We start from the raw sequence: 26,587 nt of genomic DNA, 5'->3' as shown, positions 1-26,587 counted from the left end.
CGTGGTTTAGGACCGGAGTAGAGTGTGATGATGGCAATGTTGACTAATTTTCCTCAGCCATGAAAAAAAAAATTCAAGGCTTTGGTACCATGTAAACTTTCTAATTCTCATTAACTTCCGTAATGCTAGTATACATTGTTTTATACAGTAGAGATACAAGAGTCCTATCTCATCTAAACAATTACATTTGAAGTTTAAATTACAATTCAAATATAAACTGATAGATAAGATAATAGGGAGAATTATCTCTAACTAACTGCCCTTACTAACATATATATCTAGTAAACTTCTCGTTTTTCAACCAAAGCTACATGGTACAACTCAGGATGACTTTTAATTTACGTACCTCCACCGTTGGCTACATGTATTTGAAATATTTGTAAGCAATTTTGAGAGGGGAATAAAAAACACATGCAATTGGTCTTTTGTTACACAAGTAAAAAACGTATTTACATGGACAAATGTTTTTAACGCATAAAAAGTCACTATGCATAAGAGAATTAATGGGTATGTTTTTTCTCTCTGTGTAATCCTACATGAGTTCATGATGTGATGGAGAGATATGTCATTAACTTATACTCAATTTGTGACGATAAATAATTGACTGATTGAAAGACAACCAAGGTAGGCAACCTTATACGAAAGTTCTACGTACATGAAAGGATCCATTCCCCGAAAGGACCGGACATGATAATTTTTCATCATCCAGCTCGAGCACGAATCAAACGAATCAAACGGATACATATAAACAAAATTGATATGTTATCCATATCCACACATATATGAATGATTCTATGTAAGGAAATTGATTCTCTTTTTCGCTGTTGCAACAACTAATCATTGCAAGGAACTCAGTTCTTGCAGATGAATGTTCAATACTCAAGTAGGCTTACAAAATTGATCATGATCAAATGCTTTATGGTTGGTCTCATATCTTGCAATTGGCCTTTATGACCTAAATATAGATTAAAAGTAAATTAGTTTTTACATTATAGAGTTAAAGTTCAGGACAATGGGATTTTTGTTGGAAACTAGAGAAAATGATAGAATACAACCCTAGACAGTGGCCAAGTTCAGGACAACGGATGAAAACTACCAATTAACTAAGGCAAGCCTAGCGAGGACACCTACTAGTGGTGCTGTAGAAACAGTTGCTGGTTCAGCCATTTGGAAGTTCGACCTTGAATCTGAGTAGCCATCATTCTCATCCGGGCCACCAACGATTGCTCCATCCAATACATTCGGGTTTGGCGAGGTCTTGTTGAACCACAAGTCGAACCCAGCTTTGCATGAAACAGGAGCTGAATTCTCCTTGATTGAAACAATGGATGCTCCTCTGTGGTGAACTTGGGTCGGATATTTTGTCCCAAATCCAACCATGAAACTCATACCCTCTGGATTCGATCCCAAGATATAGTCCACCTAATAAATTGGAAAGAGAATAAAGTTTTAAGTTTAGAGCATCCTACTTCATCAACAAATATGTTAACCCTAAACAATTGTCCGTCGTCTGTAAGGATGAAAAAGATATTTATACCTGTGACTGGGCCAAGGCAATAAGATCAGACGGCTTGACAATGCCCCCAGGGCATTGAATGGAGGCATGCTTGGCGTTCAAGTACTCTGAATATGCGGTTGCGACAAATACAGCAGTTGAAGTGTACTGAAGATTGTTCCATGGCAAAAACCATAACAACCCACCAGGCGTCTTCTTCACATTGTTGTTACCTTTTTGAATGCAAGAGCAAATGAATTGCTCAGCTTGGCTCTTGTATTGTCCCCATGCACCTGCAGAGTCTACCTTGCCCTCCAAAACAAGCTGCGTATATTTTATCGTCATATTATGAATCCGTACCACATATTTAGACATATTACAGTTTTTCAACAACTATAATTCAATATTGTCTAACAATTAACATAATATATCAAATTATATGATAAATAAATTTACAGCGATACACACAGATCGGTCTAGTACCTTTGCAACAAGGACTTGTGCGCCAATAAACTTGTCATCCCAAGCAAACACAGTTCTAGCACCACCAGTATTGCCTGCTTGGCCAAGATTATCCAGGTAGGTTTTATCATCAGTAGCACGATGAAGCCATGAAGCAGCCCATAATAGCTCATCCTGACGAGAAACAAAAGTACACAATTTTTTAAAATTTTGTCACAAAGATTCAACTGATTAATTAGACTTAATACTTGCATAAACCCCATGTTAAATGTTAATTATTACCTCATATCCACTGCTGGCATAGAATTTTCCTGCTGCTGAAATGCTATTCGAATAAATGCCAGGGTGATTGCGAGCAAACTCGAATAACTGCAAATTTTCATATATCCTTAGATATTGGTACACCAATTATATATGTGAAAAGTAATAATATGAATAATATAGTACGAAATTTTTTAACCCAAAAATAGGGTACGAGATCTGGTTAGAGTATTACTTGTTTTGCATGCGTCAAAAGGTCGGATGCATATTTAGGGTTTTTATCCTTGAAAGCAATGGAAGCTGCAGCCAAAGCAGCAGCAGTTTCACCGGCAAGGTCAGATCCTGGGTGTTGCTCATCAATCTTAAAGGTTGTTCGCGGAGTGGTCATGTCTTCGGGTCTCTGCCAGCACTCATGATCTGAATCACCATCACCAACTTCACCATAGAGGACATTCGGCGTAGTGTGTGCTTTGATCAGATAATCCGTTCCCCATTTGATGGCATCCAATGCATTTGACAGCTCATCCTTGGCCTCGAGTTGTTTGGTGAACTCCAATGTACTCCATGAAAGCATTGTTATTGTGAATGCCATGGGAAATCCAAACTTAACATTGTCACCAGCATCATAATATCCTCCCACAAGATCAACCTGTTATATGTGATCAAGTAGTATACGGAAGGTCATGTAACGAATAAGAAAATAATTTCTCTAACATAACATGCTGCAAAATTCTAAATGCTAGCGTTAGTTTTCGAATGTGTACTGTGGATGCTAACAATTGTTAATTGTGATTTTGAAGAAAGTATGTTTTCGTACACCTGTTTCTACCCATTAACAGGTCTGTTTGTATCTAGGATTTAGTTTGAATAAATCAAAGGAGAATTAAGGAACAAAATAAACAGGCAGGGTATGCAACAGGAGAAGAAGGGCGTGCACGAATCGTTTTCCCAAAGAAAATTTCTATATGTTCAATTGTTCATCATCAAAGGGAGCAAAGTTAAATTTGTGTGAACTTACACCAGCATCACTTCCATCTTTAAGCCCAGAATCTCCACGCCATTGCACTCTTTGCGTGGAAGGCAATTTACCGGAACGTTGAGCCTCGTAAAACAACAAAGACTTGGTGAGAGCATCGCCATAGTCTATATCACCAAGAACTGCATTTTGAGTAGTCAATAAAAACATAAGAAGGCAAATCAAACCAAATAAATTGGGGGAAGCCATGCTGAATAATCTGGGAGCTAATAAGTCAAGAAGAATGCAGAAAAACAAAGCCTCGATATGCCTCAAATTTATAGTGAAAATTTTAAATTCGTTGAGGGCATTTTGGGATAGTTATGATTTTGATTGTGTGATACTTTCTGTAATAGAGAAGTCCACGATTGTTAATTAGGGATAGTGTTGATACGATTTAATTTTCCTTGTCAATTAAGATGTAGGAATATCCGACATTAGTGTTTCATTTTCCTTCCCTTATTTTTCATTACTATTAATTCAAAACAACTTCTGTTCGGTATTTCGAAAGCCTTCGTTTTCTTTTCCTTTTTTGCGAAATTTCATGACTCATATGATCAATTTATAGTTTTTTTTACTTGGTATGATTTCTGATTTTTTTTTTCAAAGGTATTTAAGATAGAATTAATTACTAAATAATATCTTATGTTTTCCTAACATCAACTCAATTAAGCAAGAAATCATAGCCACATCCAATCAAGAATCCTACAAGATAATTCCAAGAAATTATTTAATTAATAATACCTACGTGATAATTTTTTCCTCCTCCATCCAACAGATAACACACCTTGGCCAACCGAATACTAACAAATGGCATGGTAAGCCCTACACATGTGGTCGGTCTTAGCTCCGATAAATACACATTCTCCACCAAATTTGGTAAGCTCTGGCTACCCAATTAAGCTCTTAAAAGTCTCTTTTCAGAGAAACTGACTTAGGCATCAAGTAAAGCTCCAAGCGAAGGCAGGACGCAACTACATGTGAACGGCATGCTCGTTCGAAGATCCTTCATAAGACCACATCTCCATTACTTGGCGCCTCCTGATGACCTGAAGGTTTTGAGCATGATCCACGAAGGCACTCTAGTGGCCGTTCCTTGGCTTAAAAAGCTCTTAACGTAGGCTATTACTGGTCAACCATGCCTTAAGATGCTAAAGAACTTCTACAAATATGCGACAACTGACAGCGCTTCAAGCTCTATCCATAGACAATCCATTGAGGCATTCATGCAGTTGACGATTGACCTGGTGGGACCAATGTCGCTTGCTACTAGGGCAGAAACATCATGATCACCAGATGGGTTGAAGTTGAACCCATGACTACAACCACCCAGACAAACATAGATTCAAAATCTCACTCTTTTGAAAGAAACAATGACGCAGAGTTCGTAGGCAAAGACTTGGTTATGTTCTTCCAAAAATATGGCATTAAGCAGCACATGTCTACACCAAGATTACCCCAAGGTAATGGGTAGGCCAAGGCATGCAATAAGATTATCTTAGACTGCCTCAAGAAGTCACTCATAAACAAGAAAAGGAAGTGGCCAAACGAGCTCCCTATTGTTCTATAGGCGTATCTACAACCAAACGACGAGCAATCGACAAAACTCCCTTCTTCCTAACATTCAGCTCCAAGGCGATTATCTCCCCCAATGTCATCATGCCAACCATTAACACTGCTCTGCCAAATCTGGAGTTGAAGGAGAAGGAGGTGGCCAACAACTTGGACTTGGCAAAGGAAGAATGCGACAAGGCTTATCACCAAAATCGCAATTTATCAACAACAACTATTCTCCAACTATAACGAAAAGGCCAAGATCTAATAGTTCCAGGCTAGAAACATAGTCTTGAGAAAAGCCTTCATTAATGCATGTAGAGAAGGCTCCAAAAAGATGGATCCCACCTGAGAAGGTCTTTACTAAATCAACAGAGTAAGCAGAAGGATAGTTACACACTAACCACCATGAATGACAACAAAATTGAGAAGTAGTGGAATGCCTGCAATATGATAATGTACTATGTCTGACCTAACCTTCACTTCTTGAATCTCGTCCAAGCCAAATAAGTTCAAAATCTCAAGTAGATTGACAAACAAGACCTCGCAAGCCAATAATTTTCAAGGTTGTTTTGCAGTTCTACTTTCCAACAAAGTTGGATACATTTCACCTATTTTCAATGAAGATTTGAGAAGTTATTCATAAATTTGGCTCAAATGCATGTTCAAAAACAACACTCATGTTCTCATTCAAGAGAGGGTAAGTTACCATTTAACACCCTTCTCAGGGTCCGCTCTCCTAAGGGAGAGGGTAAGCTACTTCTTACACCCTTCTTAGGGTATGTTCTCCAACGCGATATGGTAAACTAATCCCCAACACCCATATGGGTATGCTCTCTAACGTAAGAAGGCAAAACTAATCCCCTAACACTAATCTGGTATGCCCTCCATCATGAGAGGGTAAACTAATTCCCCAACACCCTTTTGAGGCATGCTTTTCTCCATGAGAAGGTAAACTATCTTGATATCCACACAAGGATGGGTTTTGCTGCCCAGGTGTAACTAAGCATAACAGAATGTGTTAACGCTCTAGGAATTAGCCATAATAGTCTTCAACAAGGCTTAGTTAACTGGCGTTTGGCTAACTGACGTTTGGCTCGACAGTAGATCAAACGGGTGAATGCATCTTGCTTGATCCGCTTAAACTTTTCCTTTAGAGACAGCCCACATTTATCCCTGCCAAAAGGCTGAGCACTTAATGCCATTCGCTATACTCAACGAGAATGTCCAAATGACATGCACTTTCTTCATGTTAGACTTGGTCTTGGGAGTTGAGCCAAACTTGAAATCTGCAAAAAAAAAAAGATATTCAGTAACTTGAAGTTAATAGCAGCTCAATAAAAATTCCAAGCTGACCAAGAAGGAGTAGTTCAGTTACCATCAATGAATGTAGTCGGAACACGCAACTCAGGTGAAGAGACAGACTCTCACTCTCCACCTACCTCCAAAGACTCCCACTCTTCACTTACCTCCAGAGTGTCCCTGACCCATTCATGATCACTCATGCTCTAGGAGTTGAAAAGCTTATGGCGAGACTTCACTGCCCCACGCCATCATTGTTGTCAATCTCAAAAAATACTAGAACTCATTGATGTTCAAGCCTAAATTGAAGAACTTGCTCAAGTTTGAGAATCCCACCCTCGCACAAATTGAATTTAAGGAGCATTGAGCAAGAACACACCTCATAGAGCAGATTGCCTCTTGGAAAAAGCACGACATAGGAAAGATCAATCTCATTGTGAAGTAGTCGGGTGAAACTTGCTAGCTCTCTTATTCGCTTTAGTAGCCTTAGTACATAACTTATGATTACTTCCACCTTTCACACGCTTCACACGAACTCCGGATGGGATTGTGTGCTTATATGTCCTAAGAAAATCCTCAAATAGCTCATCACAATCAATCTTAACTTGAGTAGCCATAAAGTAACTGACTTTACAGTAAGACCCACCCTGACAATACTTAGGCAGAAGATACTCGTCACTTTTGCAGCTAGAAGCAGGCATATTGAAAACTTCATTTGCAAAAACACCAATAAGGTGCTTAGAAGATTGCCAAAGAGATATAAAGAAAATAATAAATACAGCCAGCACAGTAAGACGTAGCCTAGCATGCCACCCCTTGGCCTAGAACCGCAAGAACCTAATGGCTAAGTGCTTAGGCTTCACAAGCTATCTCTCTCTCCAGCTGGCCCATAGGCCCACTCATGCAGAAGCTCATCGCCCCGCACCAGGCTATTCTTTTCTTTCTTAATCCAACCTAGCGAAGCAAGCCCATTGGCCCATCTCCTCCAAGCACCTCAGCTTCACCCGAGCTAACCCAAGTATGCACTGCAGCTCATTGCACGTCGTTGTCCTAACACGGCTCACCTACAACAAAAATAAAAAAAAGAGGAAAAGTTTTATTTTTTTCTTACCTTTGGTGTAGCTACGACGAAGAAGACGACAACGATCAACTCTTCTGGCTTATCCACTTAACTTGAGATTTCTACCCCTCTTGCCCTTTCTTGCATGCAACAAAGTAGGTGTGGGGGTATTTGATTCGAAAAATCTTGGAGTTGACATATGGACTTTCACCAGCTAATAACGAGAATGCCCTTATTAAATTTGGGAGACCCACATTTATTCCATTGGTAGTTAAACTCTCTTGAAGACTTGAGCATCTGACAACAACCTTATCAAGCTCTTCTACCCATGGCAAGGAGAAATGTCAAAGGTATTAAAGATAGGATTAATTGATAAATCTTATCTTTATGTTTTTTCAAATTGAAGACCAATTCAATCAAATAAGGAATCACAAACACATCCAATCAAAAATACTACAAGATAAACCCAATAAGGTATTTAATTAATAATATCTTCGAGATAATCATTTCTCCTCCATCCAACAGATGACACACCTTGGCCAACCGGACGACACATGACATGGAAAACCGTACACATGTACGCAACCTTAACTCCTATAAATATCCCATTCCTACCAAATTTTGGTAAGTTTTTGCTACGCAATTAAGCCCTAAACCTCTATCTTTTTCGGAAAACTAACTTAGGCATCGGAGTTCTATTGGCTAACCCCTTCCCCCCCTCCCCCACTCCTTGAGTTTGTGGATTTGGTCTTTAATCATAAGTGCTTATTTAGTTTGTAGGTACAAATTCGTCAAGACCGAAGACAATGGATTTTTACTATTGCAACTTTCCACTTCAATATGCATATAACCTTTCTTTACGCCTTCCCTCAGCCCCAACCTTGATAATTCCAATATTCATGTTTAAGTAAACACAAAAAAACTCATAAATTCAAATATTCCAATATTCATGTTTTAGTAACTACATGTAGTCCAATATTCAAATGGATAGGGTGTTTGAGTTTATACTCATACGTATTGGATTTGAAACTCCCCCTCCCAAATTTAAAAATAAAATAAAATAATAAAAAATAAAAAAACACACATAAAATTCTTATGTTGTTAAAACAATATACCTAATTTAGTGAGAATAAAACAATCGTGGCATAGAAATTACTAACAAGCCGTTATCATAGTTAACTAAAGCACAATGGGCAAGCAGTCTGGGTGGTGTAGTCGGTTATCACGCTAGTCTCACACACTAGAGGTCCCCGGTTCGAACCCGGGCTCAGACACTTTTTAACATTACATTTTTACCAGTTTCCTACTGCCAACAATATCCTTTCAATCCCAATTTTTTTTATTTTTTATTTTTTTATTTTTTGGGTTCAGTCTCCCTCTCAAACGCTGGCTGCCAACAATTTCTTCCACTTTTTGCCTGATGTTTACATTTTCAAGGGAAAGATTGACAAGAATTTGCACCCACTTCAATTCTTCGTTGAAACTCTGTATTCCCACAGCCACAAAGGTAAACGATTTGCTCTCTTTGTTAAACAACTCTTGACTTCAATTGGTTCAAGTTTTTGTAACACTCATTGTACTTGGGTTCCGGGTTTCAAACGTATATGTGGGACTAGATTTAAGTTCGTGTCTTTCATTTTTCCTATACTGTATGCATCTCCAGTCTCCAGATTCAGTTATTTTGAAGTAGACCGATAGCGTTAGCGTGTTAAATAGTTATTTGTCAGGGGAGGGCAATCGGTGGGAATCGAACCTGCATCAGGTGCTTGGGCATGATTTCAAGTTAAAATATGGTTGTGCTCATGGGGGTTTAGATTACAAGTTAAAATATCTGTTATCAGAAGATAATATACGCACAAGTGATCTCATCTCACAGTAAGAGATTGAGGCCATAGAACTCCATATGGCCGCTGTTTATCTGCGTTTCTAGTCTCTCTCTTTAGTTCTTGATTCATTTGCTTTGCGGAAACACAGTTTCTAAGAAACTGAAACAACGGAAAATCTGTGCTGCTCGGCTCTTACAGTGAATAAGTTGGCCTTAAAGAGCAGGAACAACCCGAGGCTCACTCAGGGAGTTGCACTCATTTAAACAAATCTGGCTGAAGTTGCAAAACTCTGATCGGAGGTTTACATTTTCAAACAAAAGAAATGCAAGTTCAAAGACTTTCACTCCCAAGTTACACCCTCAGTCCACCCAATGTCTCACTATCACAGCAACTTTCCACCAAGCTTTTGAGGTTGAATCCAAGTTCCAAATCGGGTTTTTGCAGTTCCCTCAAAAGGGTGTCGAAATCACCAACTGGTTTAAGAACCCATGGTAAGTTTGTTGCGGTCACGTGTGGAGTGGCACAAGAAGAGGATACAGATGATGGGTTCTATATGAGGAGGTGTGTGGAGCTTGCAAGAACGGCTATCGGGTGCACCAGCCCCAATCCTATGGTGGGTTGTGTTATTGTCAAGGATGGCAAGGTTGTTGGTGAAGGCTTTCACCCAAAAGCTGGCCAGCCGCATGCTGAGGTAAACTTCTTTTCCTCAGTTTTAGTTCCCCTTCTCAATGCATGGATACCGGTTTGAGTAATGATGTGGTCAAAATTTTCAGTCACTTTGCTCTTTGTTTGGTTGCTTACAACTTACAAGTTAAAATATTTTGGAAAGATCGCTAAAAATAAATAGAGGAAGGGAAAGCATATACCTGCACACTGATTCTCTCATCTTTTTATTTTTTGGATAGCATGGTCCTGTTCTTTCTGGGGTTATCTCTCTCTTGTTTTTGTTAAATTTCCAATTATATTTTCTTCACAACTGTGGAGCATTTAGCTGAAAATGTTCGCATGGGGATAGCAATCCGGAATCTGGAATTCTGTTCCTATTTCAGCTCTTGCTATAGGTGCTGTTTGAAAAATGATCAGACGTTCTAAAAGTTTTGTGCTTATAAAGTTTTTAAATTATTAGTTTCGTAATGGTGGGGTCTTTCTGTGTCCGTGCGTTTGCAGAGAGCAAGAGAGATCCGTTAGAAGTTAAAAGAATGAAAGGATAGGTGGATACTACATGCTGTCTAAGTGTTTTATCTTTTTATAAGTAGCTGTTAATGAAAATTTATACCCGGAAGTTAAATGTTACAGGTCTTTGCTCTGAGAGATGCTGGGGATTTGGCTGAGAATGCAACAGCATATGTGAGCTTGGAACCATGTAATCATTATGGGAGAACTCCACCATGCAGTGAAGCACTAATCAAAGCCAAAGTGAAAAGAGTGGTGGTCGGAATGGTAGATCCGAATCCAATTGTAGCATCAAGGGGATTGGATAGATTAAGAGATGCAGGAATTGATGTTGCTACATGCGTAGAGGAAGAATTGTGCAAGAGGCTAAATGAGGCGTATATCCATAGTATGCTAACGGGGAATCCTTTCGTCACTATCAGGTAAATTTATTCTGTTTACAGTAGTCAATAGCAAGAGAAAATCAATGGACATAAAAATGAGTGGAAATGATACCTTATTCGAGCCGTGATGTCTTTGATTGTTGTGCTGTGTAACCAAAAGATTTTTTTTATTTGTTTGCTTGGTACTGTGAAGTTGAGACTTTCCTCTTGTTTGCAGATACTCAATCTCAGTCAATGGACGCTTTCTGGATCAGCTTGGGGAAGGAGCTGCCAAGTCTGGTGGTTACTATTCGCAATTGTTACAGGAATATGATGCAGTTATTCTTTCTCCTTCCTCAATAATGGAGAACGTCTCTATTCCCGCATCCAAAGAAGCTGGAGCCAATCAACCACTTCGGATTATAATAGCTAGGAATATTAGTTCTCCAATCAAAATCTCTGCTCTCACAGTGGAACCCACAGATAAGCTAATGGTCTTTGCAGACAAGGAGACATCGGTAGAACTAGAGAGAGCTCAAACAGGCATCGAAACAGTGGTGTTTGATCAAATAAGGTTAAGTGCTATTTTGGAATACTGTAACTCTCAAGGAATGTGTAGTGTTTTGTTCGACTTAAAAGGAAATGTTAGTGATTTTGAAGAGTTTCTCCGAGATGGTATTGAGCAGAATTTGCTGCAAAAAATTGTGGTAGAAGTATTGCCGCTGTGGGATGAAAATGATGTCGGGAACTTTCCTGTTGCATTGAAGGATCTGAGCAAAAGACTGAAAGTGGAGAATTTGCAGCCTAAGATTTCAAATGAGAGTGTTGTGCTTGAGGGGTATCTGTAATGTCAGTGACTAGAACACAAAAAGAGATTTGACATGATCATTTTTGTGCCGATGCCGGAGAGAAATACAAGGATTTTACAATATTCGGGAAGAGGGTACGGACGGAGGCCAAGTTCGTTTTCAATATGAAATCTGTTAATTTTTCTGCGCAAAGGATGGGTATTCATAACAATCTTGTACTTGGTTGCCATCTTTTCGAGATTGGAGGGCTGCTGTATTACAGGAGCCAAGAGGCCGTTTATTAGTGAGATCCTACCGACTTTGCATTATTTTGGTAACAGTTTCGCAGGCAATTACAAAACAAAAACACTCATAGAATGAAGCCTACACGATCGCAACAGGTAGATTACCATTACGAAGGATCACCCAGTTTACAATTAGCAATTTTCAAAATGTTTAAGACATGTGCAAAACTGTATTTGGTTCTTTAATTTTTCACAAATTAACATGAAAGCAGGGGGGAAACAAAATCATACTCATAACAATTAGCTTGCATATAAAAGAAGCTCGCCCGCATGCACAAATGCAACTTCTTGAAACCCTTCAACTTGGGAAGACCAGAACAAGAATTCTGTTGATGCACAAAATCAGCGAAGACTTTGGTACAACAGAAAGTGTCAGGTTTTGTGACCTTCGCTTGGTTGCTTCGGTCACTAGTGAGGATAAGTACGTAAATGAATAGAGACAGAGAAGCAAACACAGGATGTACGTGGTTCACCCAGATTGGCTACGTCCACGGAGTAGAGGAGTTCTTATTAGTAGTGAAGGGCTTACACAAGTACAAAGGATCAAGCTCTCAATTTAGTGAGTTCTTGTGAATGATTTAACACAAAATGGCATTAGGCCATATTGTGGGGGAATGACCCCTATTTATAGAAAAACTTGTAGCTTTGTCACATTGACATGTGTCATGTTATGATTGGTTCTTGATGTTGACACGTGCTGCGCTCTGATTGGCTTCTAATCTTGACACGTGTCGAGTAGTGATTGGCCTCCTGGTCGGAGGGGAACTCTTCTGGGTCCTTGACAGTATAGCGTTGGCCGGTGCTCGGTAGTTTCGGGATTGGTCAAGTATGGTACAAACAGTGCTCCCCTAAGTTCCCGAGTGAGGGAAACTCCTCGGTTGGGGACTTGCAAGATCCAATCCCTTGAGTAATCACGAAACTTCTAAGTACCGAAGTGTGGTCTGATCTTCATTTGCCCTTCTCTGGAAGTACTTTTCCTCCATCCGGGAATGGTGTATTTAGCTGATGTTGACGCACAAGGTAATGTATCAATTTCACTTGAAGCTTAGTTGTAGTTTCGGGCTTAGTCAAGTGTGATACAAACCCTATAGTAGGAGTCCCCCAAGTCGCCGAGCTAGGAGATCTGCCGAAAGAGGTGACAGACAAGGTAAGCAGTCAAACTTCCAAGTAAGCAACCCAGGATCAGAGGTTTGACTTCGGCTTCCGGTTGATTGTTCTCATTCTCCTTGTCTTTCATTCAACTGCCAGGATAAGGAGAAGCAAATGGATAAGAGATGATATGAGATACTTTTGCTTTTGAAGAAGTAACTTTCCACAGGCTTATTCTTGAACTGTGCTGGAGGGTTTTCTGGTGCCCTTCAGAGTATAAGGCCGACTAAAAAATTTGAGGGTCAAAACAAGTCCATCAAATCTAGAGTACGTTCGACCTTGATGATATGGGATACTTTTGCTGTTGACGGAATAATGAATGTGGTATGGAAAGGTGTCGTGCTGTAGTGATCTGTTTCAGCTCACCGTTGAACCTTCTGCTTCAATCTTTTGCATGGCAGAAGTGGTGTGCAACCTTTGCATTTAAATGGTCCTTCAGAACATTCCTTCATAGTGACTCATCCACGCTTGGCAGCTTCAGTGTAAAGAGCCAATATCTGATCAACTGTCATGAGGTATTTGCTGGTGGAATTCGTGACCTTGACAGCAGTTGAGGATGAGTACTCGAGAGCAATGCTAAGTAAGCAACCAGGCAAAGGCTCCAGGCAGTCAGTTCCAAATTGGAGGTTTGATTTCAGGTTCCGACTGACTGCTCTCTTTCTCCTTGTCCTGCAGGTGTGGACAAGGACAAAGACAAAGACAGGGAGAAAGCATGATATGGGATACTCTTGCTTTCGACCCTGATGATATGAGATACTCTTGTTCTTGGTGTGGCTTATTTGCTGAGGTATTATCGGGGGGAAATAAAGCTGAGTATTTCGAGAGGTTATGTTGAGGGTGCCTTTTCGAATGCGAGAAAGGGTTGAGCATTTTTGCAGGTTTGCCTGTCCGTTGAGGAGGGAGGTCAATGTATATAGGGATTTCCCAATAACAAGTAGTAATGCTATTCCTTTACCCTTCTTGGTCACAGCAATGTAGTGGGAGCTGCCAGCTTCACGTGTTTTAATTTTGTCAGAGCACTTTGAAAAAGTGGTATGTGGTATCTGGAAAGCTGATATTACGTGTGGAGATTACAGACAAGCTTTATCTAAGGAAATCTGGCTCTCGAAGTTCTGAGAGTTGTGCCTCTTCGGTTTTCGAACAAGCAATCCCGTCGAGGATCTGACTCTCGAGATTCGGAAAGCGGTGCTACTCCGGTTTTTGAGAAAGTAATTATGTTGGGAGTCTTTTCTCGAATGTGAGTAAAGGTTGGTCGTTCTTGCCAACCTGTCTTGCCGCAAAACCCGGAGGTCGACACACATAGGGACTTTCCAGTTGTCAAGCAGTGGTGCTGTTCCTTTACCCTTATGGGTAATAGTAGGGTAGCTGGAACTTCGAAATTCTCGTGCCTAAACTTTGTCAGAGATCTTTGACAAAGTTATATGTGGTACCCGAGGAGTTGATGGTGCATATGGAGAGCGGTGATTGAACAGTAAGATTCACGTGCTTTCTACTTCACCAGAAATCTTCGACAGATTGCCCGTAATTTCCGCAAAGCTGAGTGTGCATGTGACAGGTGCTGACGAGGCTGAAAAAGCAGGTGCTTCTTCGATTTCTGAGATCGGCCCTCGTGGTCTCTGAGCAGCCCAGCTTTTGAGAAAGCAAACGCCTCTTCGATTTCTGAGATCGGCCCTCGTGGTCTCTGAGCAGCCCAGCTTTTGAGAAAGCAAACGCCTCTTCGATTTCTGAGATCGGCCCTCGTGGTCTCTGAGCAGCCCAGCTTTTGAGAAAGCAAACGCCTCTTCGATTTCTGAAGCTCCGTCGAGTGCAGATTTTTATAGAGGCTGGCATTAAGTTCCACAGCACACTTGAATCTCTACCAGTAGAAGCTCATTTCTTGCACTTCTAAGATCTTGATTTGTCTGACCTCTTCCTTCTTCAACACATTTGAAAATGTCTGGACCCTCCGACCGTCGTTTTGACTTGAACCTTGGAGAAGAGACAGCCACGCCTTCTCCAGACAACATATGGCGCCCATCCTTCATATCCCCTACTGGTCCTCTTACCGTTGGGGATTCTGTGATGAAGAATGATATGACCGCTGCAGTGGTGGCCAGGAACCTTCTCACTCCCAAAGATAATAGACTACTTTCCAAACGGTCTGATGAGTTGGCTGTTAAGGACTCTCTGGCTCTTAGTGTTCAGTGTGCAGGTTCTGTGTCTAATATGGCCCAACGCCTATTTGCTAGAACCCGCCAAGTTGAATCATTGGCTGCTGAAGTGATGAGTCTCAAACAGGAGATTAGAGGGCTCAAGCATGAGAATAAGCAGTTGCACCGGCTCGCCCATGACTATGCTACAAACATGAAGAGGAAGCTTGACCAGATGAAGGAATCTGATGGTAAGGTTTTACTTGATCATCAGCGGTTTGTGGGTTTGTTCCAAAGGCATTTATTGCCTTCGTCCTCTGGGGCTGTACCTGGTAATGAAGCTTCAAATGATGAACCTCCAATGCCTCCTCCTTCTGGGGTTTTGTCAAGTACTGAGGCTCCGGATAACCACCCTCCGGTGCTTTCTCTTTCTGGGGCTCTACCGACTGCTGAGACTTCCCCTAAGCAACCTTTGTGAAGGCTCCCTTTTGTTTGTTTATTTTGACTCATGTATATGTACATATTTGTGGCTTATCGAAAATATTAATAAATAAGCTTTGCTTCATTTCAACATATTGTGTTAAATACACCAAAGCCTTCTTCATAAAGTTCTTTGAATTTTTGCTTTTGTTGAAACCTGTATTGTTGAAGCTTTGTGAGTGAAGCATGTAGTTTGAGGTAGTGTTCCCTTAATTTCCCGAGTGAGGAAAACTTCTCGGTTGGAGACTTGAAAAATCCAAGTCGCTGAGTAGTCACGAACTTTTGAGTACCAAGGCGTAGTAGCATATGGTGGGAGTCCCCCAAGTCTCTAGTCGAGGGAGTTGACGAATGAGGTGTCTTGCTAATAGTCCATGTCGTAAGTACCAAAACTTCATTCTTTTGTTTTCTAAGTGGTAGCCCCGGACTTTTTCTTCATAGATTTTGTTTATGAAGGTTGCTAGGCCCGAATAAGTGGAATTGCAGAAGGTGTAACCGTTGGTGCATTAACATCATAATGGAAGCATCACAATGATGGAAGCATCACAATGATGAAAGCATCATAATGATGAAAACACCATAATGATGAAACATCATAATGATGTTTCTTTGGTGGAATTGTTTTTCATTTCCCCTAACCACCGGAATTGTTTTTCAACATAACACCATCATCTGTAGGTCGAATCACAAAGTTGTCTTCATGAAAGTTGTTCGTTAATTCCTTAACTACAACATATCCAAATTGGAGAGCCATCGGAGCAGTACAACTCCAGAAATCCAGGTATGATGAGTGACTGTTTATCATTTGTCTGTCAACCCGTCAGATTAGTTGTGAGCTGTGAAACTCTATTTTCTCTTGCTCAGATCAGCATGCTTTCTTCATTGAAGTTGTTCCTCAGCTTGTGAACTACAACATATCCAAATTTGAGATCCCTCGGAGCTGTATAACTCAAGAAACTCAGGTATGATGAATGACTGGTTATTATTTTTCTGTCAACCCGTCAGATTTGTTGTGAGCTTCGAAACTCCATTTTCTCTTGTTCAGATCGGTATGCTTTCTTCATTGAAGTTGTTCCTCAGCTTGTGAACTACAACATATCCAAATTTGAGATCCCTCGGAGCTGTATAACTCAAGAAACTCAGGTATGATGAATGACTGGTTATTATTTTTCTGTCAACCCGTCAGATTTGTTGTGAGCTTCGAAACTCCATTTTCTCTTGTTCAGATCGGTATGCTTTCTTCATTGAAGTTGTTCCTCAGCTTGTGAACTACAACATATCCAAATTTGAGATCCCTCGGAGCTGTATAACTCAAGAAATTCAGGTATGATGAATGACTGGTTATTATTTGTCTGTCAACCCGTCAGATTTGTTGTGAGCTTCGAAACTCCATTTTCTCTTGTTCAGATCGGTATGCTTTCTTCATTGAAGTTGTTCCTCAGCTTGTGAACTACAACATATCCAAATTTGAGATCCCTCGGAGCTGTATAACTCAAGAAATTCAGGTATGATGAATGACTGGTTATTATTTGTCTGTCAACCCGTCAGATTTGTTGTGAGCTTCGAAACTCCATTTTCTATTGTTCAGATCAGCATGCTTTCTTCATTGAAGTTGTTCCTCATCGTCTCTTTCATAACATATCAAAAATTCAGAATGAACTAATGGTTAAATATTTCCAGATCTTCGAAACATCACAGCAGCTTCGAAATCTGCAAGAATCCGACTGTCATGCTTGGAGCTTCAACACTTTAATTTCCGTGGCTCAAACAGAAATGGTTCCTTCTTGAAAGTTGTTCATCTGCTCAAGAACTAAAGGGTGTCCAAAATTCAGCTCCATTGGAGAGAAGCAGCAGCTGCAAAAATTTGATAGAGAAAAGGAGGCGAAGCTTTGTTGGATTTCTAGGCTGGGGAAGATTCCAGTTTTTGTAACAACTTCAGTACTGGTGAATTGCTTGTATTTTTGTCCATAACGAAATTTTGGACTTTGAATTATTATTTGATCTATCATAATATGTTTGGGAACATATATAAGTGAATAAATAAGAAGGAAGATTTTGGGCCCTTGTGGGTGTAAAACAAAAAATGTTTAGGTTTTGTGAACAAAATTTGTTTATTTGGAGCAAGGTTTTGTGTTGAAGCTTTGTAGGTGAAGCTTTGGTGTTGAAGCTTTCTAGGTGAAGCTTTGATGGTGAAGCTTTGTAGATGAAGCTTTGTAGATGAAGCTTTCTAGGTGAAGCTTTGATGGTGAAGCTTTGATGGTGAAAGTATGTAGATGAAGCTTTCTAGGTGAAGCTTTGTGGGTGAAGCTTTGGAGGTGAAGCTTTTCGGGTGAAGCTTTTTGGATGAAGTTGTTTTTTTTTTTTTTTTTTTTTTTTTTTTTGGCGCTTGACACGGTCTTCATTTGCTTGTTTTGTAGTGACTCTTTATTGAATTCATTGCCAAATGGCCTTCATTACATAGGATGCCGAACGGCTATAGCTCAACACTTGTACATCGTGAGTCTATTTGTAGTAGTACTTCAAGTGATCAGCGTTCCATGGATGGCCAAGGGTCTTGCCATCGGAGCTTCTAAGTGTGTAAGAGCCAGGGCGACTGATGCCAATGACTTCATACGGTCCATCCCAGTTTGGACTAAGTGTGCCTTCACTCGGGACTCTGTCGCAGAGTAATCTTTTCTTTAAGACCCAGTCTCCTATTTTGAAAGAACGAAGCTTGACCCTAGAGTCATAATAGTTGGAGATGCGCTGCTTGTAGGCGACATTCCTCAAGTGAGCTTGGTTTCTGTGTTCCTCGACTAAATCCAAGTTGAGGGTGAGTTGTTTGTCATTTTCACTTTGAATGTAGTTCTGGACTCGGAATGTTGCTTGCTCGAGCTCAACAGGGACAACCGCCTCTGTGCCAAAGGCAAGTGAGAATGGAGTTTCTCCTGTTGAAGTCCGATATGAAGTGCGATATGACCAAAGAACTTGGGGTACAAATTCTGGCCAACAGCCTTTAGCTTTGTCCAAGCTGGTTTTCAAAGTGCGCTTGATTATTTTGTTGATGGCCTCAACTTGTCCATTAGACTGGGGATGAGCTGGAGAGGCAAAGCATAAGTTGATGTTGAACTTAGAGCAGAACAACCTGAACTTCTTGTTGTCAAACTGTCGCCCATTGTCAGTGACTATCGCATTGGGAATGCCGAATCTACAAAGGATGTTCTTCCACACGAAGTCTTCTATCTTTGCCTCAGTAATGGTTGCCAAGGGTTCTACTTCGGCCCACTTTGTGAAGTAGTCCACTGCAACGACTGCGTAACAAACTTTGCCCTTCCCTGCCGGCATTGGGCCGATCAAATCAAGTCCCCACTGGGCGAAGGGCCAAGGGCTGATCATAGGAGTAAGAGGCTCTGGAGGGGAATGAGGAATAGTTGCATATCGTTGACATTTGTCACATGAGCGGGATACTTTGATGGCATCCTGGTGGAGTGTTGGCCAGTAATATCCTTGGCGAAAAGTCTTGTGTGCTAGGGACCGAGATCCAGCATGATCTCCACAGACTCCCTCATGTATTTCCCGAAGGACGATTTCCGCCTCGGCAGGCGTAAGACACCTTAAGTATGGCAGGCTAAAACCTCGCTTATAGAGTTGATCATTGATGATCAGGTAGCGGGTAGACTTGTATCGAATTTGCTTAGCCTGGACTTTATCATTTGGGAGGGTGCCATGAGCAAGGAAATTATAGATCGGGGTGATCCAACTATCCCCCTGTTGTAAGTTGCATACTTCTGCGGCCATGGTGCTTGGTGTTGCCAACAGTTCGACATGAATTTTTCTTCCAATCTTGTCTTCCACAGCTGAGGCGAGGCGAGCCAGGGCGTCTGCATGACTGTTTGCCGCTCGAGGAACTTGGGTGATCTGGTAGTGGAAGTGCTTGAGCAAAAGTTGTGTTTGCGCAAGATATGCTGCCATGGAGCTGTCCTTAGCATCAAAGTTGTTGGTAACCTGGTTGACCACTAATTGGGAGTCACTGAAAATATCAATTTGTTTAACCCCGAGGTGTTTGGCCAAACGTAATCCTGCTAGAAGGGCTTCATACTCGGCCTCATTGTTTGATGCCTTGAATTTGAAACGAAGAGCATACTCCATTGCTACTTTGTCGGGCGTAGTCAAGACTAGTCCCGCTCCACAGCCCTGTTGGTTGGATGAGCCATCAACATACAGACTCCATGCTGGGGTTGTTGGTTCTATCTTCTGAGCTTCCGGGGGTAATGAAGCCACTGCTTCAGGTGTAGAAGCAATGTCAACCGGATATGTGAAGTCGGCAATGAAGTCTGCCACTGCTTGGCCCTTCTCAGCTGGCTTTGGTTGGTAGGAGATGTCAAACTCACCCAACGTTATTGCCCATTTGATCATTCGCCCTGAAGTGTCAGGACTTTGGAGTATCTGTCGAAGAGGATAATTGGTAAGCACGATGATGGAGTGCGCTTGGAAGTAAGGGCGGAGTTTTCGAGCAGACATGACCAATGCCAGAGCCAATTTCTCAATGTTAGAGTACCGTGTCTCCGCATCTTGTAAGGCTTTGTTAGCGTAGTAGACAGGTCGCTCAATATTCCCATCCTTTCGAATGAGAACGGAACTTACGGCTGAAGCTGATACCGATAGGTAGATAATGAGAATGTCTCCTACCTCGGGCTTGGAGAGTAGAGGGGCTTTACTCATGTACTCCTTGAGGTTTTTGAATGCCTCGGCACATTCATCAGTCCATGTAATGTACTTCCTACTTCCCTTAAGTGCTTTAAAAAAGGGAGCACATTTGTCTGTGGCCTTAGAAATGAACCTGGTTAAGGCTGCCACCTTGCCAGTAAGGCTCTGGATGTCCTTTGAAGTTACCGGTTCCTTCATGTCGAGGATTGCTTTGATCTTCTCGGGATTAGCTTCAATGCCTCGTTGGCTAATCATGAAACCTAAGAATTTGCCAGAGCCTACGCCGAAGGCACATTTGTTGGGGTTTAACCTCATTCGATACCTCTTCAAAATAGTGAAAGTTTCATATAGGTTGGTGATGTGTTGGTCAGCATGTTTGCTCTTGACTAACATATCATCAACGTAAACTTCCATGCTCTTCCCAATCTGCTCGGCGAACATTGAGTTGACTAGTCTCTGATAAGTCGCTCCTGCATTCTTTAGGCCGAAAGGCATGACTTTGTAGCAGTATAGTCCTCTGTCGGTAGTGAAGGCTGTGTGTTCTTGATCCGAAGGGTTCATGAGGATTTGGTTGTATCCTGAGTAAGCATCCATGAAGCTCAGGAGTTCACATCCGGCCGTAGAGTCTATAAGTCTGTCAATAAGAGGAAGAGGGAAGCTATCTTTCGGACACCCTTTGTTTAGGTCGGTGTAGTCAACACACATTCTCCACAAGACCTTTTGAAGCAAAAGACTTTCTTTGGTCGGATTTTTCTTAACAAGGACCACATTTGCTACCCATGTCGGGTAATTGACTTCGCGGACAAAGCCTATGCCTTTGAGTTTTTCAACTTCTGCTTTCATTGCCTCGTATCGTTCAGCGTCATAAGATCTTCGCTTCTGTCTCACCGGCTTGATCTTGGGGTCAATACTCAAACGATGACAGATGACATCGGGAGAGATGCCTGGCATGTCCTCGTATGACCAGGCGAAGACTTCAGTGTTCTCTTTCAAAAAAGATATCAATGCTAACCGAAGGGGTGGTGACAATGTGGTGCCAATCTTCACCATGCGATCTGGATAATCTCTTGAGATAGGTACCTTCTCCAACTCTTCAGCAGGTTGGGCTTGCTGGGTGAAAGAGTCATCTCGAGGATCATCGGGTTGATTGTTGCTATCAGGAAGATCCAAGTTCGCTTCATCTAAGCTGGTCTTTGTGACTTGGTCATGTACAGACAGGGTTTCCTTGGGTCCGGGCAAGTGTTGTTGCTTAACTGAAGTGTTGTAACATGATCGTGCACTAAGCTGATCTCCTCTGATGTAGCCGTTGCCATGGGGGGTTGGAAATTTCATCAACAGCATATGCGTGGATACCATAGCCTTGAGATCATTGATGCCTGTGCGCCCAAAGATGACATTGTATGCCGTTGGGCAGTCAACCACTAGGAAGTTAGTGGTAATGGTAGCCGTGTAAGGGCCTGTACCAATAGTAAAGGGTAAATGTATGCTCCCTAAGGGTTGCACGATATCACCGGAGAAGCTTATCAGAGGAGAAATCGAGCGATCGAGCAAGTGTTCAGCTACACTGAGTGCCCTGAAAGCTTCGGCAAACATGATATTGACCGAAGCCCCTGTGTCTACGAGGATTCGTCGAACATCAAAGTTGGCTATGTGAGCCTCCACGATCAATGGGTCGTTATGAGGGTAGATGATGCCTCTTTCTTCCTCAGGGTAGAAACATATCGGATCCCAGTTAGGCTTTTGATACTTCCCTCCCCTGATGTCTTCCACGTGAAACACTTGGTGACCAGGCCTCAGAATTCGTTCACTGTTTTTCATGGCCCTATTGGAAGATTCAGATATGGGTGTGCCGCCGCTTATGGAATATATGACATTCACCTGGCGTTGGTTACGGTTATCCCTTTGAGGGTGAAGGAGGAATTGATCAATTTTTCCTTCTCGTGCCAAAGCTTCAATACGATCACGGAGGATGATACATTTCTCGCTATCATGGCCGTTATGCTCATGGTAGCAACAAAACATGCCCGCGTTATTCGGGGGCGTGTAATCTGGGTGCCTCGGCTTTGGCTTTGGTATCAGGTGAGCTATGCTGGGGTAAATGGTCGCGCATGTGGCATTCAAGGGCGTGTATGTCTCATACCTTGGGGTAGGGGGTATCTTGACGCGGGTTTGACCCACTGCATTGACTGCCTGGGGGCGAGCGTTATTGTGGCGATACCCTTGGTTATCGGGATAGTGTCCCTTACTCTTTTTACTGAAATGAGAGTGGTGAGGATGGAAATCCTTCCTCTTGCCTTGAAATTGATATGTCTGTTGATTCGGCGAAGCATTATGCAAGGCATGGGGAGGTGCCACTGCTGTTTGGAAAGTCGAGGTCTTCTCATTTAGGTGAGTCTGGCTTCCACCTCCCACTTGTTGATAAAGGATGGTTGTAGGGGGTTTCTCCTGATATGTCTTTGCCTCGGCGGAGGCATGGTTATAAGCCTGCGCCATCACCTCAGAGTAAGTCTTCCAAGTATTGGCATTGATCATGTATTTAAAGAAACAATCACGTAGGCCTGCCGTGAAGGCTTTGAGGGCAGTCTTGTCGTCTGCCTCGGCACACCGGGAGTATTCATGGCTGAAGCGGCCAGCATACATACGTAATGACTCGTCTGGCTTCTGGCGGATAGTGTACAGGTCATCTGCAGAGTGCAAGCGATCGGTTTGGAAAATGTGTTGGGAAACAAATAGTTTCCTCAATTCCTCAAATGAGTCTACCGTCTCAGGTGTAAGACGACAATACCAATTTAGAGCTCCGCCAGAGAGGGTGGAGGGGAAGAGAAGACATCGCTCTTCGTCGGTGTGCATCCGGTATGCCATGGTGGACTCAAAGAGGTTAAGGTGCTCAATCGGGTCCTCTTTTCCAGTATAAAGTTGCAAGCCAAGCTTTTGCTTTGTCTTTGCTTGAAGGGGGGTGTTGAGGATCCTCCTTGTAAGAGGGCCAGGCCTGGGTTGGTTCCAGTCAGGTATTTCAGCCTGACGTTCAGCCTTCAACTTGTTTACTTCCTCAATAAGTTGTAGGACAAGGGGGTCCTGAGCGGAGTTATGTGCCACTGGAGCTTTCTTTCGTAAATCTCCATCTCCTCTTGGAATTAGGAAGGTTTGATCAAGGGCATGTGATTTTTCCCTGGACTCGTTGTACTGGCTTCCAGGGTATGTCTGTCGGAACACCTCTGAGTCCCCTGTACCCTCATGTCTCTCTAGGACTTGTTGCCCCTTCCCCAAATTGGTGGCCGGCTCGGGCCGTGGCAGGGGACCGAGTCTCTCAGAAATCCTTGGGTCATTGATCTTTGAGCTTATATGGATGGAATTCTCTCGACGTTGCTTCAGGAAATCCCGACAATCGCGAAAGACGGCTTTCGATCCTTCTGCCCCTTCAGCAAAGAGGTGTCTCCCTCCACTTCTCATGGTTCGGGTCGAAGCAACTGGGTTAAGAGAAGCCTCATGTTGATTATCAAGTCGAGGGGTAATCTGTTCCCTATCAGGGATATCTATGTCGAATGCATGTGACCCTCCATGTTGGAGGGCACCCAGTTGATGGTTGACTTCCACGGGGGCAACAAGCTCGCGTGTCTGAGCTTGCCTAGCTTCGTGGAGTGTCTCGAAGAGCTTCTCATATTGCTCCTGGAGGACCTCATTCTTCATTGCTATCTTGTTGTTCTGAGCTTCCAACTCATCGACTTTAGCTTGAAGAAGAACTCGTTTTCCTTCCTTCTTTCGTTGTTTCGCACTATGTGCAAGGGGGGTGTCATTCTGTGTGCTGTGGCTTCCTTCGCTTCCCATGTTGGAGAGGGATGCCTGGTCAAAAGAAAGTGTACGAATGATAGAAACCAGCTTGACACAGCTGAAGAGAGTAGGAATAAGTGTCGTTTCCCACAGACGGCGCCAAATGTTGATGCACAAAATCAGCGAAGACTTTGGTACAACAGAAAGTGTCAGGTTTTGTGACCTTCGCTTGGTTGCTTCGGTCACTAGTGAGGATAAGTACGTAAATGAATAGAGACAGAGAAGCAAACACAGGATGTACGTGGTTCACCCAGATTGGCTACGTCCACGGAGTAGAGGAGTTCTTATTAGTAGTGAAGGGCTTACACAAGTACAAAGGATCAAGCTCTCAATTTAGTGAGTTCTTGTGAATGATTTAACACAAAATGGCATTAGGCCATATTGTGGGGGAATGACCCCTATTTATAGAAAAACTTGTAGCTTTGTCACATTGACATGTGTCATGTTATGATTGGTTCTTGATGTTGACACGTGCTGCGCTCTGATTGGCTTCTAATCTTGACACGTGTCGAGTAGTGATTGGCCTCCTGGTCGGAGGGGAACTCTTCTGGGTCCTTGACAGTATAGCGTTGGCCGGTGCTCGGTAGTTTCGGGATTGGTCAAGTATGGTACAAACAAATTCCATCCAGGAAAGAAAAAGAATTCAAACCTCCAGTGATTGTGGGAGGGAAGGCATTAGGGCAGAAGAGGCTTTGAATTTTCCTTTTTGTTGAAATATTGTTAGGCAGTGACAGTTTACAGGAAGCGCCTGCATGTGTAGGAAAAAACAATGAAACATATGATAAAGTATCAGATTGATTCCATAGCTAGAAGTTGTGTTCTAACATTGTTAATACGTTTATTTATCTCAAGTCAATACCCCATAATTGTTGTTATGTTTATCAAATATCAAAGGAAGAGGTGCCAGAAAACACAGTCAAGCGTAACTACTTACACACTCGACACCTTAATAAAACATCTGAAAATCTTAATGTAGAACCCATCATCTTACATATCTAAATCCATAGAGCAATAAACAGTCATGCAACAGAAGATGTACTAGGGTAAAAGTACACGCCAGAGAAAAAAAGATTCTTGATAAATGAATCATGAACATTACATGTTCTTTAATAGTCCGGACATATCCAGGGAAACAACTTCGAGTACATAAAATGCACAACTGCTGTAACAACTTTATGCTAAAAGTAGTACAAACAATCAGCGTTCATGTGAACTACCAAAAACCCGCATTATGAAAGTAGAACATACCACAAAATCACCACATCTCAGTGTGCAATCTACATCTTTTGTTGAAGAAGGGTTGCATTGAAACATAAAGTAGAACTAAGGTTCTCCATCAGTCAATTTCTTCAGAGGCCTAAATGGCAGGGGGTGCAAAAAAAGTCAATAGGAATGGTTTCAATAACTTACTGATGACATGGAGATTTCAAGGATTCAAATAATAATTAATCAGTCATGCGAATATCACGTGACGAAATTGGTGTACAGATTGTTTGCATTAGGCAGTATATTATTTTGAATAATCAAGTAAAATAGTAACAGAAATCAAACAGGAACTGAGAACAAGAGTAGAACACCTACTTAAAAGTCTCATTTAAAGGGAAAATCAATGCTGCACCTCCACTGACAAGAGCAGGCAAAAGTTTGAAAGAATCTCATTAACACACACACACACACACACAGAGGCCCGCAAGATTACAAGCTGAAGGTATCCAAGAGCAGATGAATACGAACAATTTATGAAGGAACAAATTGTTTACTCTCCTAGTTAGCAACGACTATCCACGCATACACAAAACCTTACAAGAATAATACAATTACCTTGTGATAGACAGTACAAACATTTAGATGGCGACAACTTCCGCAAATGCTGACACTACAGCACGAAAAAAGAACAAAAACAGAAAGAATCTGATCTGAAATATCAGTCCAGTAAAGAGTTTCCTGAAAAAAATAATGTTCATAATACAGCAACCATCGTACCCGTAACATTGGGGGCAGTAGTTGTGTTCGTGACCCCTTGAGGATATCATTTGCAAGTTCATTACGTTGCATGATTAGACCAACCAGGTCAGATCTTCTAGCCATAATTCCCTGTTTTATTCTTTTATTAAAATAAATTCATTAAAGACTAAATACACGATACAGGTGCACTCCATACTACCTGTGTCTGATCTGATTGCAGATAACATAGGAGACCAGTATCGACATGCTTCTGGTACATGAATACAAGAGTCGCATAGTAGATGGAACAAAGTTATCTCAAATGATATCAATATTGACTTGTAAAAGGGCCTGGTCCCCCTGGAAACCAAAAAAAATAGAGATGAACAAAACTATAACTACCTGTCCGACATGAGGAGAGTGTATAAGATCACTTGGGCACTATGCTCCATAGATGACTGCACATGTAACAACCATGACCCAAGATTCAACAGAGAAACTTTAAACAACATAAGTTAATACAATGATAAACATGACAAGTTTAATATCATTCTAGACAGGTTTCAGTAAACTAGTTTATTCTTGCCTGGCCCTTGGGTACTTTCCCACTTTTGAACTCTAAAGGCATAACTTTCCCATGAGATTCACCATTGCTGGATTCAACTTTCACTCTGACAGAAGCATCAATCTGGCCTTTCAAACCATATTTTGGAGCCCAGGCCATCTCCTCAATATCAATTACCTACAGAAAATGGATACAGTTCAGAGATG

The 26,587-nt window shown here is 41.8% G+C and overlaps 4 protein-coding genes and 1 non-coding gene across 8 annotated transcripts; 3 read left to right on the top strand and 2 right to left on the bottom strand.

The window, feature by feature from the left end:
- Positions 1-1,092: 1,092 nt before the first annotated feature.
- LOC103429769 (endoglucanase 14-like) lies at positions 1,093-6,473 on the bottom strand. The gene is made up of 7 exons (XM_008367900.2): positions 6,432-6,473; positions 3,237-3,416; positions 2,454-2,867; positions 2,240-2,326; positions 1,979-2,131; positions 1,538-1,819; positions 1,093-1,422 (listed from the first exon to the last, which is right to left on the bottom strand). Exons 1-7 carry the CDS (start codon positions 6,471-6,473, stop codon positions 1,093-1,095), a joined length of 1,488 nt encoding a protein of 495 aa, XP_008366122.2.
- A 1,876-nt stretch (positions 6,474-8,349) lies between these two features.
- Positions 8,350-8,423, top strand: TRNAV-CAC (transfer RNA valine (anticodon CAC)). Its single transcript has one exon. It is a non-coding gene; the product is annotated as a tRNA-Val (tRNA).
- A 12-nt stretch (positions 8,424-8,435) lies between these two features.
- LOC103429744 (riboflavin biosynthesis protein PYRD, chloroplastic-like) lies at positions 8,436-11,627 on the top strand. 3 transcript variants are annotated; one of them, XM_070817486.1, is made up of 4 exons: positions 8,436-8,656; positions 9,124-9,666; positions 10,272-10,570; positions 10,749-11,627. In XM_070817486.1, the coding sequence occupies exons 2-4, from the start codon at positions 9,298-9,300 to the stop codon at positions 11,356-11,358; spliced, it is 1,278 nt and encodes a 425-aa protein (XP_070673587.1). In that variant the 5' UTR covers positions 8,436-8,656; positions 9,124-9,297; the 3' UTR covers positions 11,359-11,627. The 3 variants fall into 3 exon arrangements, with proteins under 3 accessions (XP_070673587.1, XP_017186245.3, XP_070673588.1); XM_017330756.3 differs by having other exon boundaries at positions 8,482-8,656; positions 9,174-9,666; XM_070817487.1 differs by having other exon boundaries at positions 8,509-8,656; positions 8,877-9,666.
- Positions 11,628-11,683: 56 nt separating this feature from the next.
- On the bottom strand, positions 11,684-26,563 carry LOC103432010 (uncharacterized). 2 transcript variants are annotated; one of them, XR_011578295.1, is made up of 7 exons: positions 26,403-26,563; positions 26,219-26,274; positions 26,037-26,087; positions 25,856-25,966; positions 25,694-25,748; positions 25,121-25,229; positions 24,490-24,620 (listed from the first exon to the last, which is right to left on the bottom strand). XR_011578295.1 is itself a non-coding variant. In XM_070817495.1 (5 exons), exons 1-5 carry the CDS (start codon positions 26,094-26,096, stop codon positions 11,902-11,904), a joined length of 381 nt encoding a protein of 126 aa, XP_070673596.1. In that variant the 5' UTR covers positions 26,097-26,219; the 3' UTR covers positions 11,684-11,901. The 2 variants fall into 2 exon arrangements, 1 of the variants encoding a protein (XP_070673596.1); XM_070817495.1 differs by lacking the exons at positions 25,121-25,229; positions 26,403-26,563 and adding an exon at positions 11,684-11,930 and having other exon boundaries at positions 24,495-24,620; positions 26,037-26,219.
- LOC139193804 (uncharacterized) lies at positions 13,363-17,381 on the top strand. The gene is made up of 6 exons (XM_070817493.1): positions 13,363-16,139; positions 16,223-16,320; positions 16,404-16,501; positions 16,585-16,682; positions 16,766-16,863; positions 17,039-17,381. The coding sequence occupies exon 1, from the start codon at positions 14,685-14,687 to the stop codon at positions 15,357-15,359; it is 675 nt and encodes a 224-aa protein (XP_070673594.1). The 5' UTR covers positions 13,363-14,684; the 3' UTR covers positions 15,360-16,139; positions 16,223-16,320; positions 16,404-16,501; positions 16,585-16,682; positions 16,766-16,863; positions 17,039-17,381.
- Positions 26,564-26,587: the final 24 nt, after the last annotated feature.

The sequence above is a fragment of the Malus domestica genome, chromosome 02, assembly GCF_042453785.1.
Source record: "Malus domestica chromosome 02, GDT2T_hap1".
Classification (NCBI taxonomy): Eukaryota; Viridiplantae; Streptophyta; class Magnoliopsida; order Rosales; family Rosaceae; genus Malus; species Malus domestica.
This window is presented reverse-complemented; position numbering and strand designations above follow the sequence as displayed.

Excerpts from the sequence above, each read along its gene's own strand:
- LOC103429769 (XM_008367900.2), bottom strand. The coding sequence starts at position 6,473 with ATGAGGTGTGTTCTTGCTCAATGCTCCTTAAATTCAATTTGT. Across the intron at positions 3,417-6,431 it reads GCTCCTTAAATTCAATTTGT|ATTTGCCTTCTTATGTTTTT; the intron begins GCGAGGGTGGGA and ends TTATTTGGTTTG. Across the intron at positions 1,820-1,978 it reads CACAAGTCCTTGTTGCAAAG|CTTGTTTTGGAGGGCAAGGT; the intron begins GTACTAGACCGA and ends AAATATACGCAG.
- LOC103429744 (XM_070817486.1), top strand. The coding sequence starts at position 9,298 with ATGCAAGTTCAAAGACTTTCACTCCCAAGTTACACCCTCAGTCCACCC. Across the intron at positions 9,667-10,271 it reads CTGGCCAGCCGCATGCTGAG|GTCTTTGCTCTGAGAGATGC; the intron begins GTAAACTTCTTT and ends TAAATGTTACAG. Across the intron at positions 10,571-10,748 it reads AATCCTTTCGTCACTATCAG|ATACTCAATCTCAGTCAATG; the intron begins GTAAATTTATTC and ends TCTTGTTTGCAG.
- LOC139193804 (XM_070817493.1), top strand. The coding sequence starts at position 14,685 with ATGTCTGGACCCTCCGACCGTCGTTTTGACTTGAACCTTGGAGAAGAG.
- LOC103432010 (XM_070817495.1), bottom strand. The coding sequence starts at position 26,096 with ATGTACCAGAAGCATGTCGATACTGGTCTCCTATGTTATCTGCAATCA. Across the intron at positions 25,967-26,036 it reads TGCAATCAGATCAGACACAG|GGAATTATGGCTAGAAGATC; the intron begins GTAGTATGGAGT and ends AGAATAAAACAG. Across the intron at positions 24,621-25,693 it reads TTTGTACTGTCTATCACAAG|GCGCTTCCTGTAAACTGTCA; the intron begins GTAATTGTATTA and ends CTACACATGCAG.